Source organism: Arabidopsis thaliana, chromosome 5 (assembly GCF_000001735.4).
Source record: "Arabidopsis thaliana chromosome 5, partial sequence".
NCBI lineage: Eukaryota > Viridiplantae > Streptophyta > Magnoliopsida > Brassicales > Brassicaceae > Arabidopsis > Arabidopsis thaliana.
Genome location: NC_003076.8, coordinates 9683797 through 9702497, shown reverse-complemented (window position 1 = coordinate 9702497; position 18701 = coordinate 9683797). Strand labels below are relative to the sequence as shown.

Genomic DNA, 18701 nt, shown 5'->3' with positions numbered 1-18701 from the left:
TTCTCTTAATGTAGAAATCAGTTCTTCTTTGTATGCATGTAGAGGAGACAATGCATCGATTCGATGTCCCAGAGATCATATATAAAATCTCAGTGAAGATATATAAAGTATTCAAAATCATAAGCATTGTCTTTTCTAAATATATAAAGTATAAAATCTCAGTGAAGATATTGTATGGATGTTTATATTCAAGAGATCCAGTAAATAACAACTAAACTTGAAATAAAAACTGTAAATAGATTTTTCATCCCTGCTCATCAACTAAAATCATAGTAGGTTCTTCCCCGAAATAATTAGGAGGCCAATTCCACAACCTCAATAGCTTAACACATACAGAACTTTTCGTTTTTTAGGACGCAAGTCAGAGAAGTTCTTGAAATTTGACATTTCCAGAATAACTCTTTTTCTTCTTAGTGTTTTCTTTTTTGTGGAAAATGAATGAGATAAGAGGAGAGTCTATTGATCTTTCCAATAAACGTAACTTCTTTTTTCCGAAAATAATTATATCTTCTCTGATTTTTCAAATTTCACCCAATGAATGATTACTTTTTTTTGAATTATTTTGAGGGTTTCAAGGTTCATTGATAAACCCTATTTTTGAAAATACAGATTAATCACAAAAATTATGATATATCACATCTTACTTTTCATTTTTTTTTTAATATAGATGCAAGTATATTGACTATAAAATTTTAAAGATCTTTTGATATTTTCATCAGTTTCAGTATAACCTTGAAACCGATTCTTTACTATTCAATAAGAAAATAGAGTTTGGAATAATTTCAAAAATATATAGTAGAACAAAGATAGTGAAAACTTTTCAATAAAATACCTCTGAAAAATAGAAATACATGTAAATGTATAAATACATGTAAATGTATAAAACAACATAAAAATTGAAAATGTTCTTAATACTTATTGTCTTCACTTTGGTTGATCCTTTAGCTTTTGAGGTTTGAGGCTCAATCTCTTCAACTACTCCTTCTTTAGCTTTTTACCCTATTAGACAGAACAGAAATATAATATGGTATATGAGTACAAAACACTTAATAACCATAACAAATTGTATTAAGTTTTTTTTATCATACATGTTCCTCAGACCCAATTGTTAGTGGATCATCCTGAGTGTCTTCAAGCAAACCTGATTCTTCTTTGGTTATGTCTGTTCTAAGATGCACCTTTGTAACTTTGTAAATATCCTTACCACCATAAATATTGGTTTTCTCAACACTGACCAGAAAATGGAATGTCTTTCCACACAAATTTTTAATGACATCAGGTATGATCGTAGGATCTTCAATCTATACACATGTCTCACATTAGTACTCTTCATTCTACCATAGACATATAGCTAATAATTGAATGACAGTATATAAAATAATACCTCTTTGTATTGTCCATCCAGTAACTCTTCAAAAGTTTTTCCAATAAATTTGGTTGTATTATTTTTAAACACCATGAGTTTAATTTCAGCTGTCTCGTCCATTACACGAACATGAAGCTTGTACGTGGAGTAAAATGTATTGTACATATTAAATTAATATACACTTATAAACCTGTTTATTTGCTGCAAGGACTTCTAGAAACCATAATTTGTTTTTATCTTTTACAAAATAAAAGAGTAATTCTTACCTTGCCTCCACATTTATGATGCTCTCCTGACATTTGTCACACCAGAACTTAGGTTTCGTAGGTGCTTGGATCCTCTTAACAGTGCTGGTTGATTCTTTAACCAGCTCAGTTTTTCTGTTACATTTAGGACATCCAAAATAGAACCATCCCCAATCGGTATCAATGGCAAAAATAGAACCAAGTATTCTCCATTATCCAACCTAATTTTCAATACAATAACAATTATAGGTACTTAAACTAAACGTGACATCATTTAGGAATTAGTGAAAATATACTTACATCTCTCCCATGAAGTAAATCAACAATTGTTTTGGCAGGATAAACAAAAAATTATCTGATTTAACTTAATAATGTCACGGCTCACATAATTATCCTGAATAGTGAGAGCAAGGCCATCACTTAGTAGTCTGCAAATAAGCTTTTATCTGGTTAACATGTTTGTAAATTTAAACAGAACAAAGAAGGTCATATTATATTTTGCACATACGATTTCACGAACAGCTCAACCTCAGGAACATGAACTGGATTGATTATCACTTCTGAAACATCAAAAGCACTTGCAATACTAATTTCACCTAGTTAACAGAATTATACAATATATGTTAACTAAGACATGCACATATACATCCAATAGGTTTAATTTAGACATAGTTAAGGAAAGAGTGGATACCTTTAAAATTATTGATTTTAGCATAGCGTATCAGAACCACTGTCTTCTCGTCATGCTTTACACTTTTTAAAGCACTAAATACTTTCTCAGCAAACACACCCCACAAAGTACAAGACAAACGCTCATTGCTTCAATATAGCAACAAACGATATCAATATTACTTGTTTGAAAACATAGTTATTATGAATCAAAATATGTAGAACAATTGAGAAGACTTGCCTGCCATCTCTTATTTGAAACTCTAGTTTTTTGTTTGGTTTGTTTTGAGCCACAATCTCATCCACTTTCCCCACACTGACCACTTGACCTAATATGTCTTATATTATTAAAATACTCTCTTAAATTATGCAAAATCTGTGTGCTCTGGTTTGTTTGAGTTAAAGAATGATTGGGAATTTAGAAAATACGTACCAATTTGAACATTCTCATCATAACTCTCGGTCTTAACCCCTTCAAAATCTGCAAGATCAAGGAAAACACTATCTGATACAGGATCACATTTAATCACATCTGTGTTGTGGTTAAAGCCCATTCGATAGCTCAAACTCGATATCTTGTACTTGCCAGTCGAAGGACTCAAAGTGAAGTTATCAATGATCTTCCAATCACCGACCTTTATTGACCTCTGAAACTTGCCAATATAATGCTTTCTAAGGGTGACCTGCATCTTAGATCTCTATATCAAAACCAAATAAAAAAATACATTAGAACATGTTACAATCAAACTTCTTGAATAAATATAGATTTATATATTTAATCAATAGCACTCAAGCATACATTTTCATCACATATGATGACATTTAACGTTTCTCCTGATGCATCTTTGGTTTGCCTCCACAGATGAAGGATCTTGACTCGGACACGCCAATTTGTTTTGAAAGGCTTGACATCACTAAGATACGTTAAATCTAAAGGTAAACTCGTTGACTATGTGATAGGCTGCGAATAAAAGTAATGCTGACGGAATTGATGTTATTGATTGAGTATTTATACGGTTAGGAATTAGAAATGAAACCCTAAATCACAACCGGATTTTTTGGTAATCTCAATCATAACTAAATATATTATCTCAATCGAATATAGGAATCATACCTATTTGGTGGCGATTTGCAGAATATCTTCAAGAAACAGTAAATATCTTGGAGATGAGGCAAAATATTGAGCTTGGCAAGATCGTTAAGATTGGTCCTGGACTTGCGGATTTTTAGGTAATCTATATCATATCTAAATATACTATCTCAATCGAATATAGGAATCATACCTATTTCGTTGTGATTTGCAGAATATCTTCAAGAAACAGACTTGCCTTGAGCGAATATCTTGGTTTCGGAGGCAAAATATTGAGCTTTTCAGGATCTTTAGGAGTAGAGAATGAAGTGTTAATGGGCCAAATATGTTAAAACGCGTTCTGAAGCAACTGAATAGAGACCCATCTTGTTTAAATCAGGATCCGCGTGTCTCCCAAACGGATCGATTAAAATTGGCGTGCATATTGACTACTATACAAAATTCAAATACTATCGATTAAAATTTATTTTTGTATCTTACACCCGCCTAAATTGGCAGGCCTTATCTAGTGATATTGAAGAAAAAAATAAAGAAAATCAACTTCCGAATTAGTGCAAATAATATAGTTATTCAATAATGAAAGAAGAGAAAGAATTTGAGACTTGGTTAGTTGAAGAACAATATCGTTCTCAGCTTTCAGTTGCTGAAAAGTTTAGAGTAGATACTGTCACGTGACAAAAAAAAATCGAGATCAATAATCTAAAATGTATAATTGAATTTAATATATGTATTTTTGTTTCCTTCATTAAAAAGGAGCTAGGTATACACACATGCACAATATGCTTAGTCTAATTACGTACCTCTTTACTCTGGAAATCTCTGAGGTTGTCAAAATATGAAAACTCCAATTAGATTTTGATGATTACAAGCATACGGTTATTATATGTTTAATTATTTATCGAAATAAGAGTAAGATACGTACGAACGTCGACTCTGATCGGGAAATACTAGAGCACTGAAATAAAATGAACGAGAAATATTAAGAACAAAGGTTGATCAAAGGAGTGGAATATCTTGAGAGAATCTATTAAAGCCTTGAAAGGTCAGCTTACTTCTCTCGTACGTCTATTACGTTTCTCGTACATTTGAAAGGTCATTTTAAAGTAGAAGTAATTATTATTTTCAAAAATGTAAATTAATTAGATGCTATTTTCTATTTTCAAAAATGCTAACTAATTAGATGTTAAATATGTTAACTATTGATGTGGCAGCTCTCGATTGGTCGTTCTAAATCCTATGTAGACGTCTTTAAAAACAAATAACTTCAACTTTTATGATAATAAATATATCTTTGATGGATTTTTTTTTTTTTATTAGTTAAATTTTTTTTATTGTTAATTATTTTTTTAATATCAACAAAGAAATATATATGATCTGATATAAATATAATTTTATATATAAATTTTTTAAAGTAAATAAGTATAATATTTAGATGTATATTAAATAGATAGTTTATTTAAATATCTATTTTCTTTAGTTAAAATTAGCATAATAGTTTTTGGCGACTATTTAAATATCTATTTTATTTTACTGCCACGTGTTATAATCTTGTGAGTTAGTAACTTTTGAAACCGTACTTTATATAATAAGATTGATATAGTTTTTGACGGTTATACTCGACTTAATTTTTGAGACTTTTTTTTTTTTCTTTTTTTTTTACGTTTTTGAGATATCTAAACTCAAGTTTGTTAATATGCCAAAAGTTTGGTGAAATTAATACAAAAATTTAGCTCATTGAATAAAATAACTTATATTTGTAGTACTTATATTACGTCTTTGATTTATCATTGAAGTAAAGTTAACAATGATTCGCCAAACAAAAGGAACAAATACTAGCAGAAATCAGATGATAAATAACGGTCCTGGTAAAATAACAGAAGTCCAAAAAAATTCCACAAAGTAAAGAAATTTATCGAAGTGTTTCATCAATTTCAAGAAAACAGAAGAGTCGTTAATCTGAATCAATACATCAATCAAGCTTTCGATTTCTTCCCTTTGGTATCAGCAACTACGGGCTTGGCCTTGAAAGGCAAAAACGTCTCTCCGCCCATAAACGGCTGCAGAACCTCAGGAATGTCGACACCATCCTCTCGCTGGTAGTTCTCGAGAATGCAGCAAATGGTCCTCTCTGTTGCAGTAAGTGTCGAATTCAGCATATGCACATACTGCTTTGTCTGCTCATTGCTCTTTTTCTGACCGTATCTGATCTCAAGCCTGCGAGCCTGGTAGTCTGTACAGTTGGAACAAGACACAAGCTCCCTGAATGTCTCGGACGAAGGAAACCAAGCTTCCAAATCGTACTTTTTCGCAGCTGCATCATTCAATGCTCCAGAGACGATCGAGACGATTTGGTATGGAAGTTTTAGCTGCAGAGAAACCACACAGTTGACTATTTAGAAACTATTAAAATGTATAAGGTTTCTTAACTTAAGGTATCGAGATTACCGCTTGGTAAAAATCTTCAGAGTTCTTCATCATCTCATCGAGCATTTCCCACGAGGCATTCTCGTTAGGGCCGGTGATGCAAAACTGTTCAATTTTCTCAAACTGGTGAACACGGAAAATACCAAGGGTGTCTCTTCCATGTGAACCGGCTTCTTTTCTAAAGCAGGATGAGTAACCAGCATATCTGGACCAAAAAAATACATAATGTTGGCGGATTTTCCCAATACATTAAAGAAACAATTGTCTTAAAGCTGCGAGTAGGTGTTACTATGTTTGTTTATACCTTAGGGGAAGCTCAGTCGGATGAATCCATTCATCAATATGGTACGCACAAAGAGGCTGCTCAGCAGTTGCAATGAGGTATTTGTCATCTCCTTCACCAGTCACCTGGACAAAAAAAAAACACAATCTTCTATGAATAAAACTACTCTAACAAGACAAGTACACAGATGTTTTGTAACAATTAAATACCTTGTAAAGCTCTTCATCGAACTGTGCCAATTGTGCGCACTTGGCCATAACATCCTTCCTCATGAAAAAAGGAGGTTGCAATCCTGTGAATCCTCTCTTTTTCAAGAAAGTTAACCCAAAGTTGATAAGAGCTTGGTTAAGCATCAAACCATCTCCTTTCAAGAAAAAGCCTCTTGCTCCAGCGATTTCAGCACCTGAGGCCAAAATAGCATTACAATTGAAACCCTATAGCACAAAAACCCTTTAACACAGAGCAAGGAGGTCGGCAAAGTGCAAGTCAATACTACCTCTTTTGGTATCTGCAATACCGAGAAGCTCAACAAGATCCACATGGTTTTTCAGCTTCAGACCAGGCGTAGAAAACCGCTTTTCACCCCACAGTTTAATCACAAGATTATTAGCCTGCATACATTAAAACACCATAAATATATCTCTCTCTCACCACCACATGAATCAAGTTTCTAACTTTGAAGGAAAGAAATGGCACTAACCTCGTCCTTATCAACTGGAACAGAATCATGGACCAAATTACCAACTTGCTCCAACTTGGCTTTCAAAGCAGCATAAGCTTCACGAACTTCAGCCTCCTTTGCAGTAGAATCTTGTTTGTTTTTCTCAGTTTGTTGAATAATCTCACTCGCATCTTCTTTTTTCTATTCCAAAGAAACCAAAAACAAAACCCTACTATTACTAACTCCCATCAATGTTGCAGCTCAAACGAACTAAATCATTCACCAACTATGGCATTCACACTAATAAGTAAATCCTCAAATTCCAGATCCTAAAAGCAACCACTACGGATCTAACAGAAGATTACTATAAAATTTGAGATTAAACTAACAATTTTGAGCTGCGCCACTTGCTTATTGAGCTTGTTGAACTCCTTTCTGAAGCTATCAACTTCAAATTGACCTGAAACACAACAAATTTTGATAGCATCAAAGCTCAAAATTCGTTAAAAGAGAGCAAATGGATCAATCGTGGATACTTACGCTGACGCCATTCCTTGTCCAGCTTAATGATCTCATCGACGATTTCAACGCTGGCAAATCTCCGGCGTTGCGATTCTCGGATAATCTCCGGATTGTTACCTTTCTCTTCACGAAATAGATTGATATCCAACATCTTTCCTGCTCCTTCTCTGTGAATCAAAAGCAGACACAGAAATTTGGATTCGAAGAAAACGAAGTCGGCGCTTGAAGGTGAGGAAGAAGAAGGAAGCTAATGTTTCAGGTTTTTGACCATACGACGTCGGTTCTTTAAACGGGCTTATAACTATTGATATGGGCCGGGTAAGCCCAACTTAATTTAATACGGCCCAAATCCACTCTCACCGTCTCTTCTCTGAGATTCTCGAGAAAGACCGAACCAGTTTCGCGGCGGCTCCAAAATCCAAATGCTGATTCGTTGCGTTGCGGTTGCGAAGACGAGGTTCAACACCACCGGCGTAGTATCAAGGCTCGTGTCTTCACTTGCAGATGGTTCGGACACGTCATCAGTCGCAAATCGGAATAGCTTGAAGGAGATACTGAGAAAGAACGGTCCACGACGCAGCGTTACCTCTCTGCTTCAGGAACGGATCGATTCGGGTCATGCCGTCTCTTTATCGGAGCTCCGATTGATTTCCAAGCGTCTCATTAGATCAAATCGTTACGATCTCGCTCTCCAGGTTTGAAATTTTTCCCTTAATTAAAACTGAGAACTAAGCTTTTGATTTTGATTTTGCCAGTAATGTGTGTATATACAGATGATGGAGTGGATGGAGAATCAAAAAGATATTGAATTTAGTGTTTATGACATTGCTCTTAGATTGGATTTGATCATCAAAACTCATGGCTTGAAACAAGGAGAGGAGTATTTTGAGAAGCTGCTACATAGTTCTGTGTCTATGAGAGTAGCGAAATCGGCTTATCTTCCGCTTCTTCGTGCTTATGTGAAGAATAAAATGGTTAAAGAAGCGGAAGCTCTAATGGAGAAGTTGAATGGATTAGGGTTTCTTGTTACTCCACACCCGTTTAACGAAATGATGAAGCTTTATGAAGCTAGTGGTCAGTATGAGAAAGTAGTTATGGTTGTTTCGATGATGAAAGGGAATAAGATACCAAGAAACGTTCTTTCGTATAATCTTTGGATGAATGCATGTTGTGAAGTGTCTGGAGTTGCGGCTGTGGAAACGGTTTATAAGGAAATGGTTGGTGATAAGAGTGTTGAAGTTGGGTGGAGTTCGTTGTGTACTTTAGCTAATGTTTATATTAAGAGTGGTTTTGATGAGAAGGCTAGGTTGGTGCTTGAGGATGCGGAAAAGATGTTGAATAGAAGTAATAGGCTTGGATATTTCTTTCTTATCACGCTTTATGCGTCTTTAGGGAATAAGGAAGGAGTTGTTCGTTTGTGGGAAGTTTCTAAATCGGTTTGTGGTAGGATTAGTTGTGTGAACTACATATGTGTATTGTCGTCTTTGGTGAAAACTGGTGATCTTGAAGAGGCTGAAAGGGTGTTTAGTGAGTGGGAGGCTCAATGTTTTAACTATGATGTTAGGGTCTCCAATGTTCTTTTGGGTGCTTATGTGCGTAATGGAGAAATCCGGAAAGCCGAGTCATTGCATGGTTGTGTGTTGGAGAGAGGAGGTACTCCAAACTACAAGACCTGGGAAATCTTAATGGAGGGATGGGTGAAATGTGAGAATATGGAGAAAGCCATTGATGCTATGCACCAAGTGTTTGTACTAATGAGGCGGTGTCATTGGAGGCCATCCCATAACATCGTCATGGCGATTGCCGAGTACTTTGAGAAAGAGGAGAAAATTGAAGAAGCAACTGCATATGTTAGAGATTTGCATCGTCTTGGTCTTGCAAGCTTACCATTATACAGATTGTTACTTAGAATGCATGAACATGCCAAAAGACCAGCTTATGATATCTATGAAATGATGAAGTTGGACAAACTATGAATATACGAGGAAATAATGTGATCAATGTGACAATCTAAGTAAAAACTTTGTCATTTTATATTTCCCATCATGAAACATAACAATTTCAAAATACAAAAAAAAAAACTAAACAATCTTTGCTTTTTTCAATTATTTGTCACATGGTATAATAATAAAGCAATTTTACATTCAACACATCATTTATAAGAAAAAATCGACTCTTTGAATTTCTAATTGCAGCCTTCTTGACGTACACGTCAGCAAGTTTAAGAATGGTGAGAGGCCAAATATGATTTTTCCGACCTGATCAATAGCAAATCTGAGCTCCGTTACCACCAATCAATGCCGTGAAACACTGAAAACCGCTGGACTCGAGCTCCTCCACCACTTTGTCCACCACCGTCCCTGAAACGAGTTTGTTTTGCAGAGAGGGGTTAATTTAAGAATAAAGAACCGAAATTGACAAAAAGGATGATTGAAAGTTCCTGACAAAGTTTACCGGTTGGTAATAGAGTGAGGACGCAGCCGCCGCCACCAGCTCCTGTAAGTTTGGAGACAAGCTTGTGCTTGACCGTGGTTAGAATCACAGCCTCGATTGAGCTGTGGCTAACCCCCATTGACAGGAGCAGACCTTGGTTCATCTCCATGAGTTCTTTTATTCTCTCTTCTTTTTCTGTAACTGAGGTCTCGTCTTTAGACTGAATGATCGCAGCGAGCTCTTTGCTTATAGAATCCACGGCGTTGAACACTGACTTCATCGCATCAGGATGTCTTACCGCTCTCTGTGACACACCAGAGACCAGAGCTTTTGTGTTTCGCCCAACTCTAGTGTTGGTAATTAGCATTCTCAGAGGCATGTTGGATTGTAACCGAGTTATCTCGCCTGAGCAGAACTTGATCATGTTGCCTGCAACCACCACGAAACAGAAACGGTTTTCTCTAACATATTATTGAAACTTTGATCCGAGAATTTGGAGTTTTACAGTTAGAACAAACCGTATGCACTGACGGTGTTGTCTATCCCAGAAGGTTTCCCATGGATGATCTTTTCGCCTTCGAAAGCCCATTTATTTAGCAACTCAAGATTGGTTTCATCGAGAGATGACCAACCGTTACCACGGGTTTTCTCTGAAATAGAAGAAGCAAGGAGAGCAGCTGTGAGAGCTACACATAAAGCTGCTGATGAACCGAGGCCAGACCCGTATGGAAGCTCAGAGTTAATGACTACTGTAGCCGGATTGAACCTAAAAAACAAGAAACGTGAAACACAACAAGATGAAGAACTCGGAAAAAATGTTTGCAAGAACATAGAAATGTCAACTATTTAGAGTTATGTACCCTATAATTCTGGTGTATAACCAGAGAAACGTGGAGATCCCAGAGGAGAGCCACATCTTTTCCTTTGGAAGATTTTGCTCTTCAACCAAAACTGCAATTGATTTAAGGGTCTCCTCTGAACATGAAGCCGGCGTAGAACGGCAGAGAGTGCTTGAATCATAAGGAATCGCTTCTTTGATTCTGGCTAAGGACCATGAAAACTCCAAGGAAATGTCCTTGAGCTGAAGTGTAAGCCTATCATTGTTCTCAGCTGTCAGAAAAAATAAAGAAACATAAAGCTTTCAGATTTGTTTCTATGGGACAAAAGAGTATAATCAAACATGAATTGAATTCAGTAATAAGGTCAAGTCATTTGCTACAAATCTGCCTATTGGCACTTAAGAAATCACATTTTCATTAGCTGTTTGAACTCGAATCTAGTAAGCACGAGCGCAGAATGAATTAACCACCCGTAGTACATAGAAGGCAGGATACTCTACCATCTTAACACAGCCTCAAGCCCTTTGATAATACTATTACTTGGTGACATTAGCTAACACAAAGACAATCATAACATGAACATTCAAAGTCTAGAACCCAAACCAAATTTGAACAAATGTAAACTCATGCATATGCTATATCCCCAAGTGAATTAGAAAAAGCTCAGATCTTTTGCTAAACAATTCACTCATGAGTTCAATACAGTAATGACAGGTTTGGTGATCTCAAAGTAGCAATAACACCAAGACAAAAAATCCTCAGAATATGGAAAAAAAAGGAACCTGATGGAAGAGGAAAGCGGAGAGTAACGTAAGTGTAGAGATCAATGGCGGCAGCTACAGCGGTGGATCCATGAACAACAGCGTGTTCCCCTGCAAGTATGATCTTCCCAGGAGCTCTAGCTTTCACTTCCATTTTCCTAAGTCAAACACAAAAGTCACAACCTTTTGAATTGATTTACATAAACAGACAGATTCACAACAACACAGAGAGATTCTACCAACTAAATAATTGAACTCTGGGAATAAAATAATAATAGCCTTTGATACGCAATGTGGATCAGATCAAAAGGGCATTATTATAATTGGGATCTGAATTAAACTAAAGACTACAAATTTAGATATTATATCCAAAAAAATGGTTGTATCAGATAAGAGCTGCTCAGAGATCGAACACAAGTTGGGAATTAAAAAAAAAAATCGTTCTTTTCTTCTCATTGACTTCATTTTCTTACCTCCGGCAATGCGAATTCAACAGAAAAGCAGAAATTGAATAGACAGAAACAGCGTACCTGGAAATTGCTGAGAAAGAAAGAAACCTAGAAGATGGAAAATGTCTGAAGCCAACGAGAATCGTGTTCAAGTAACCTCTTCGAGGATAATAGTGTTAAATAACCGGTTCTGGTTTAACATTTCCGGTTAAAAATATATAAATGTAATTTTACTCGGTTTAGCATGGTTTAACCGTGGTTTAAACTCAATTCGTCTTTTAATGTGAGAATTTTGTTAAGAAAGTTTCACTTTCAATTTGAATTTACCGGTTCTTGATTTTCGGTTTGGTTTGGTATGGTTCGAAGAAACAAATCCCATACGCATTAGCAACGGCTATTTCTTTTGTCTCTAACCAAACTGGGATTAGAAAAGAAACGAGAAGACAGAAATTGCGGTAATGACTCTTCTTCATCTGACATCGCATCTCAGTAGGTTTCATTTTCTTAATCCACAAAAAAGTCTGAGACTTTCATCAATTTCTCGAGTTTCTTCTTCGATTTCACATCGGACCCAGTTTCAAAGTTTGGTTCTTTGTGCAAAGAAGAGGAAACAAAGAGTTGGGTATCGAAGAATCACGAGGTTTCTGTTCAATTCACTGTCTTTATTGGCACCTAATCTCCAGATTTTACCACAGCCCTTGGATCTTGTCATTGCTGATTTGGGCGGCGTAGATGGAGGAGGAGGAGGAAGAGGAGGGTTAGGGTTTTGGAGAGGATGGGGAAGATTTGATGGATGGAGAAGGAAAAAGAACAAAGTGCCAATTTTGGTTTTTGTTTGTGTGATTCTTTGGATTTATGGTTTTTGCAAAATCTCTGGGATAGAGATTAAGAGTGAATTGGTTTTGAAGGTTTTGGGGCTTTGTTTATTTGGTGTCACTGTGGTTAAAGAGTTGAAGAGAGAAGCTAGATTTTTGGTGTTTGGGTTTCTCTGCGTCGTTGCTTCATTGGTTTTTGGATACAAGAAAGAGAATTTTGTGAAGTTAGCTTCAAGAGTTAGATCTTGTTCTTCAGTTCTTCTTGGTAATAAGAGAAGTCGTAGAAGAGTGTAAATAGAGAGGAAGATTAGTGATTCTGTTGTTTACTCCATTATCTTTCAATTGAGATTTTTTTTGCTAAACTTTGTTGAATTTGTCTGCAATTGGATTTGATGAACGATTCCAGTTTTGTTTACCAACTCATACCTATCTTCATGATTAGACAACAGACCATGTTGTTTCCACTTTCTTGTTTCTTATGTTACATGTTCTTATGGAGTTCGAGGCTCGGTTTATGAATGCGATCAAATTTTGATCGGGTATATGCAGAGTTATGTTCGTATGAAGCTAATCAAAGAGTCGACGACAATCTCATATGTTCTTGGCTCATAATTCATTCCAAAACAATGTTTTTAACTTCATGCCAGTATACAGATCAGCAAGTCTAACTTAACACCTGAAATATAACTCTCTTCTTTCCTAATTTAAGAGATTTTTTGTTAACCTTAGATGATGCAGGAGGAGGCTCTTCATCTTCATCTGTATGCATTAGGTAAACGATAACCAGACATAACTATTTTGTCAGCAAACATCTTGCCTGTCTTGGGCATGACATGCCAGTGCAATGTCAAGTTAAAGTCCTTCCCTCGGAGGTTATGTCCCTAGAATGAATCCCATTCACAAAAATCAGATACCTTCAGAATTACATGAAGGACTGGTATTTCAAGAGGGGATCACAGAAAGTGCTTTATGTACCTGATCTATGAAACGGTACTTGTTTGAGATTTGTATCCAGAATTTGGCATGCTCTTTCTCTGGTATTATGGCATCCCATAGTGAAACCTTAAGAAAAATGTCAAATGTTAATGGTATATTAACAAAAGGGGTCCCAATCTATATGACAGGCATGAAGAAGCGAGTAACACTAAAGCCACATAACCCTTAACTAGTTCTTAGCTCTGACGAGAGCAGTAGGCTATATAAAATTAAAGCGTTTGAAGCAACATAGATTTATACCTGATTCAGGGCGTTCTTGGAGGTTTCATACTCTGCTGCTACAAAAGCAAATACCTGCAAATGTTTTCGTTAGTGTTGGTTTTATGTTTATCCGACCATACAAAGTGGTATACAACAACATTGGGAAAACTTCAGGTTATAGCAAAAGAGATGGATTGGTGTATTGTCAAATGCTATACCTGCTTTGTGTTCCAAGTAAATAGTGACTGCAAGTCAGCTGTTATGTTCAGTGTCAAGCTGACCTGCAAACACGTTAAATGCTAAGAAGTTAGAATATATGAGACACGTTAACTGGTATATGAATAAGCTGTAAATAACCGAGTATAAACTCATTAACTAATATCACCTCTAGAGTATAATATAATCAAATTCGACAATTTGACTTTCAAGAGTAGGCTAATGTAAAATCTTTATATATTTCTACAATGTTCAAAGAAACAGTTGCATCTAAACCCCTATGGCCATCAAATTCAATGAACGCTAAGCTTAATATGACTCTCAATAAAGTCTCATACCAACAAGTGCCACCTTATTCAACCATCAAGAAAAAAGCCAAAATTTATGCTACTCTAAGGAAAACTTCACTAAAGAAGACGATTTAGAGTGTTTTACCAAGAATTTCTGTCATCTTACTAAACAACTAAAGATCGGTGTGATACAAAACCTAATCTCATTAAAGTTTATGCTAAAATAAGCATAATTTTACCCACTAAGCGTGACCAGATAAACATAACTCAGCACACCAGAGCATATATATTGGTGGCTCAAATCATAGAAACTTACAGTGAAGACACAGAAAGCCGTAAGAAGAGGCAAGAGTATGAAACCTTACCTCATCATTTCCATGAGGTTGCTTCTGAAACCAATTGATATTCAATATCTGCAAACCACAGAACAATCATTAAAAAAATCAGGCTCCACAAAAGTTTCTTCAAACTCAAAGAACAAACTTCCAGAACAATCCTTAAAATTCCCTCTAACCATTACAATTTTCCAACTACAACGCCAGAATCCAGCAAAATTAAGGATCTAAAACAACTTGAAGTAAAACATGCACACATAGATCCATGATACAATAAGAGATCTCTGCAATTAACAATTAGGCATACCTGGATCTGAGCAGAGGGATTTTGGTTACTGAAGTTATCAGAGAAGGAAGCAATCGCGCAAATGAAAGCTAGAATCGTGACGGCGAATGTGAGTAGAGCATTCGCTCTGTAACCAAAAGAATGCATCCTCTTTCAATCGGAGTTTGGTCTCGATCTCCAAAACCTTTCTCTGCTCCGACTCCGACGAAGAAGAAGAAGATGAATGTTTTTTTTTCCTCTTATTAAAATTTATTAATTATCTAATATTTATTTCCTTGACGCTGTGAAATGTGATTGGACGAGACACGTAGAGTTATACCAATGTGATCTTAATCATATAAACCAACATTCCGGTTTACAATAGTACGGTTTAGAAAATTATTGATCGGTTCTGTCTCCAAACCGATTGTTAGTGAAAAATTGTTGGCCGTAATGGCAAAGTTATTAATCGGTTCTGTCACCAAACCGATTGTTAGTGAAAAATTGTTGGTCGTAATGGCAAAGTTAGTAAAACTAAGCATAAAACCAATCAAAATTGTTTCTACTTAATTATTTTGATTAATATTATTTTATGTTGGATTTGAATTGCAAACTTTGAAATTATAAACTATTCAATTTTTGTTTAGATTTATTTCGAAAAGTTAGATTGTACACAGAGATATGGATTGTGTTCATATGTCTTTTAAAACATAAATCATGGATTGTGTGCATACGAATTATATACTATACAGTATACATAATCCATGATTTATTCCAAATAGTTAGTCAATGCAATTTTATTTAATATAAATCATTGATTGTGACTTTGTGTGCATTAATAATTTAATACTTTTTGATACTATATGGGATTTAAAAAATAAGATATTGAGTCATGTACAAATTTAGAACGAACTATTTTTTTTCTATAAGAAATATGGTTTATTTTGTTTGTCGTTATAATAACAAAAGCGTTATTTTGAAATCTCAATTTTTAAAACCTTGATAAATGTATTGCTCGCAATTCCATATGATTTCGTCGGATCAAATCGAGTATATATTTTCTTAAACTTGGAACCTTGCATTCACTTATTAATCATTCAGCACAAAAAGAATAAATTGTTTACATATTTTCACAAGAGATAAAATAAAATATATATATATATATATTTTTTGGGCAGATTTGTTTAAGACCCAGCCCAAAAAACACAGTATAAATACACGATTAAAATAAATCCTAAATATATTTTTCTCTTTACTGTTCAGTGTGACAGAGATGCCGCCGACTCTCGCAAAAAAAAAGCAAAATGCAGAACTATAAATTTTTTCTGAGGTATGAGACGTTCTTGTATTCTCAATCTGATTACGGACGTAGATCGAATGTCACATAAAATAAACAAAAAACATAAAATTATTAAAAAATAGAGTAAATTAAATAAAAAGTACAAATTATTTTATTATTATTTAAACTAACTAACTAAAATATATGTAAACATTTTCCAACATCTCGTATGCAGTTATATAAAAACAAATAAACAATGGTACCATCATCATATTGTAGACAACAACGGCTATATTGTGTGTTTGGTAATTTTTACATTTTTATGTTTCTAGAATAAAATTTGAATGATGGCAACTTTCTACGTAACTATTCAAATTGTTGAACAAGTAATCTTCCAATCCGTATCGAAACGACTTAGTCGTGGTCTATCTGATGAAGTAACTATGTTTTATATTTTAATGTATATGATTTCATTTCCGTATTTCCAACTTCCAAGTATTAAAATAAGATCTTCTCGAACTATCTTTAGTCTCAGCTCTGAAAGTAAAGTACCTCGTGCTTCAATGTTCAAATGATATTACTTTTTTTGACGCTCAAATGATTAACTGTGGAAACTGTTATCTGAAATTTTAATTTGATACATTGTTCTTATCTACTTGATTCATATATTAGTACAAATTTTTGTTTTGGTCCGACAACAATACTACTTGAGAAAAAAAAAACGTTGTATTTCCCCAAAAAAAAAACAATCATTAATTGGTAACAAATTTGTTTGTTATATAGTTCCTCTCTTTTTTTAGTCGTTCATCGTATTCATCGAGAAATAAACACATGAATTCAGAACTAGATAATACATTCCATTACCGCTATAAAATAATGTTGTAGTCTCTATCTTCCAGTTCCATGTATTCTTTGGTCGACGAACAAGACTTTTTTTTTTTTTAAGAACAAGACCAATCTCCAGTTCGTTCTTTGTTTGACTTTTGAAGAGTATAAAATAAATTAAGTAAAACAATCTCCTTTTTCCGTTGGATTGTCGATTTAAATATCTTACAGAAAAAGACAAACAAAATTAAAGAATTACGTAAAATCTATTGCGTGTTTATGAACAATGCACAAAACATCACCGAACACTAAACCGGTAGCCTAAGGGAACCGCTAGTTGAACCAACTGTACCGATATGTTGAACTGACGATGTTCCTTCACCGTCCTTATTATTGACTTCAACTCTCGGCGAAGGAACCGGCGTCGTATTCCTCCAGAGAAACGATGGGTTTCTAAGAAAAGCCCACCGGTCTGCTCGTACCGAGTCACCGCTCGGACTTGTTACTGAATTTCCTCTAACACTACCGGTACCACCTAGCCTAATCGAACCATCATCCCGGTTCCTCCATAGAAACGACGGAGTTTTACGGAACAACCACCGGTCCGATTTAGCCCTCGACCGGTCAACCTGTTTACCACTCCTCGAGCTTCCTCCTCTCGGTAAAACAAAAACACTATTCGACCGGTTCAATTTCCAATTCGCCATTATCTTCTTCCTTAATTCTTCCGGTACTCTAAGCGTAAACCGGTCGGTACTCTCTCCCGGTAAAACCACCGAATGCCCTGTCGTATGCGACCTCGGGAATTTAACACGTGGAAGTTCCACCACCGGTACAGGAACCGCCGATTGCTGCTGCGCCTCAAGATCGGTTTCCACCACCACTTCCGGTTCAGGCGTCTGTTCAGCAAGATTAGTCCGACAAACCGGACAAGTCACGTGACCTTGAAGCCACGCGCCGATACAATGAGGATGAAACACGTGATCACATTTAGGCAACAGACGCAGCGTTTCATCGTCTTCAAACTCATTCAAACAAATCGCACACTCCAACGCTCCTTTACCAATCTTCTGTGTCTTCACTTCTGAGTAAACAAAAGTCGGAAACGTCTCGATCGTCTCCGCGTCTAACCCACGCGCAACCGTTGCGTTCGTCACTCTCCTCCTAGCTCCTCCTGCAGGAGTAACGCTACCGTCTACTGCGCCAGTACAGTGACGTATATAGACGGTGAAGAAGCCCATGAAGAAGAGAGCTGCGATGACAACTACAACGACAACAGCCATGGCTGGACTTAGACTGCCGCTGTAAGCATACGGGTCATGTCTCTGGTCCGGGGTTCCGGGTTGACCCGCCGACACGGATAATAGTAGAAACAAGACAAGAACTGGTAAAGAGATGTGTTTTATGGGATCCATTATTAGTTCTGGAGTCCCAAAAAGTTAGTTTTTTTTTTTGGTTTAATATTGTGAGGAATAAGGATCTGAAGTTTATAGGGAGGTTTTGAAAAGTTTGAAAAAGTCGTGGAGAAGAAGCGAGGAAGTTAGGGGATATGTCATAAGCAAATGTGTTACTTATTGAATGCCACGTGGACGGTCAGAAGTTTCCAATTGGAGATGGAAGTGAAAAGTCATACAAATCAAAATAGTTCGATGACTTCGAAGAAGTTGTTGAAATGGTCCTAAACTCTGTATATGTATGTATGAAAAGTATCTTTTATTTCATCTAAAATGGTCATTT

General features: G+C 35.8%; 6 protein-coding genes and 1 pseudogene across 9 annotated transcripts; 2 read left to right on the top strand and 5 right to left on the bottom strand.

Moving 5' to 3' along the window:
• Positions 1-833: 833 nt before the first annotated feature.
• On the bottom strand, positions 834-2969 carry AT5G27480 (annotated as a pseudogene; the record flags this gene model as incomplete). The annotated part of the gene is made up of 1 exon: positions 834-2969.
• Positions 2970-5108: 2139 nt separating this feature from the next.
• Positions 5109-7560, bottom strand: AT5G27470 (seryl-tRNA synthetase / serine-tRNA ligase). The gene is made up of 8 exons (NM_122629.3): positions 7279-7560; positions 7128-7198; positions 6778-6939; positions 6574-6688; positions 6287-6480; positions 6099-6202; positions 5816-5999; positions 5109-5736 (listed from the first exon to the last, which is right to left on the bottom strand). Exons 1-8 carry the CDS (start codon positions 7409-7411, stop codon positions 5344-5346), a joined length of 1356 nt encoding a protein of 451 aa, NP_198099.1. The 5' UTR covers positions 7412-7560; the 3' UTR covers positions 5109-5343.
• A 93-nt stretch (positions 7561-7653) lies between these two features.
• On the top strand, positions 7654-9323 carry AT5G27460 (Tetratricopeptide repeat (TPR)-like superfamily protein). Its single transcript, NM_122628.3, has 2 exons — positions 7654-7955; positions 8034-9323. Exons 1-2 carry the CDS (start codon positions 7683-7685, stop codon positions 9234-9236), a joined length of 1476 nt encoding a protein of 491 aa, NP_198098.1. The 5' UTR covers positions 7654-7682; the 3' UTR covers positions 9237-9323.
• On the bottom strand, positions 9209-12070 carry MK (mevalonate kinase). Of its 3 annotated transcripts, NM_001203482.1 has the most exons (7): positions 11824-11891; positions 11315-11451; positions 10554-10803; positions 10212-10459; positions 9715-10122; positions 9331-9620; positions 9209-9230 (listed from the first exon to the last, which is right to left on the bottom strand). In NM_001203482.1, exons 2-6 carry the CDS (start codon positions 11445-11447, stop codon positions 9523-9525), a joined length of 1137 nt encoding a protein of 378 aa, NP_001190411.1. In that variant the 5' UTR covers positions 11448-11451; positions 11824-11891; the 3' UTR covers positions 9209-9230; positions 9331-9522. The 3 variants fall into 3 exon arrangements, with proteins under 3 accessions (NP_001190411.1, NP_851084.1, NP_198097.1); NM_180753.4 differs by lacking the exon at positions 9209-9230 and having other exon boundaries at positions 9273-9620; positions 11824-11909; NM_122627.6 differs by lacking the exon at positions 9209-9230 and having other exon boundaries at positions 9273-9620; positions 11315-12070.
• AT5G27440 (uncharacterized protein) lies at positions 11957-13000 on the top strand. The gene has a single exon (NM_122626.4). It carries the CDS (start codon positions 12201-12203, stop codon positions 12849-12851), a length of 651 nt encoding a protein of 216 aa, NP_198096.1. The 5' UTR covers positions 11957-12200; the 3' UTR covers positions 12852-13000.
• AT5G27430 (Signal peptidase subunit) lies at positions 12143-15159 on the bottom strand. The gene is made up of 6 exons (NM_122625.4): positions 14903-15159; positions 14626-14673; positions 13973-14035; positions 13794-13847; positions 13533-13619; positions 12143-13438 (listed from the first exon to the last, which is right to left on the bottom strand). The coding sequence occupies exons 1-6, from the start codon at positions 15026-15028 to the stop codon at positions 13313-13315; spliced, it is 504 nt and encodes a 167-aa protein (NP_198095.1). The 5' UTR covers positions 15029-15159; the 3' UTR covers positions 12143-13312.
• Positions 15160-16755: 1596 nt separating this feature from the next.
• Positions 16756-18510, bottom strand: CNI1 (carbon/nitrogen insensitive 1). Its single transcript, NM_122624.4, has one exon. The coding sequence runs from the start codon at positions 18377-18379 to the stop codon at positions 17273-17275; it is 1107 nt and encodes a 368-aa protein (NP_198094.1). The 5' UTR covers positions 18380-18510; the 3' UTR covers positions 16756-17272.
• Positions 18511-18701: the final 191 nt, after the last annotated feature.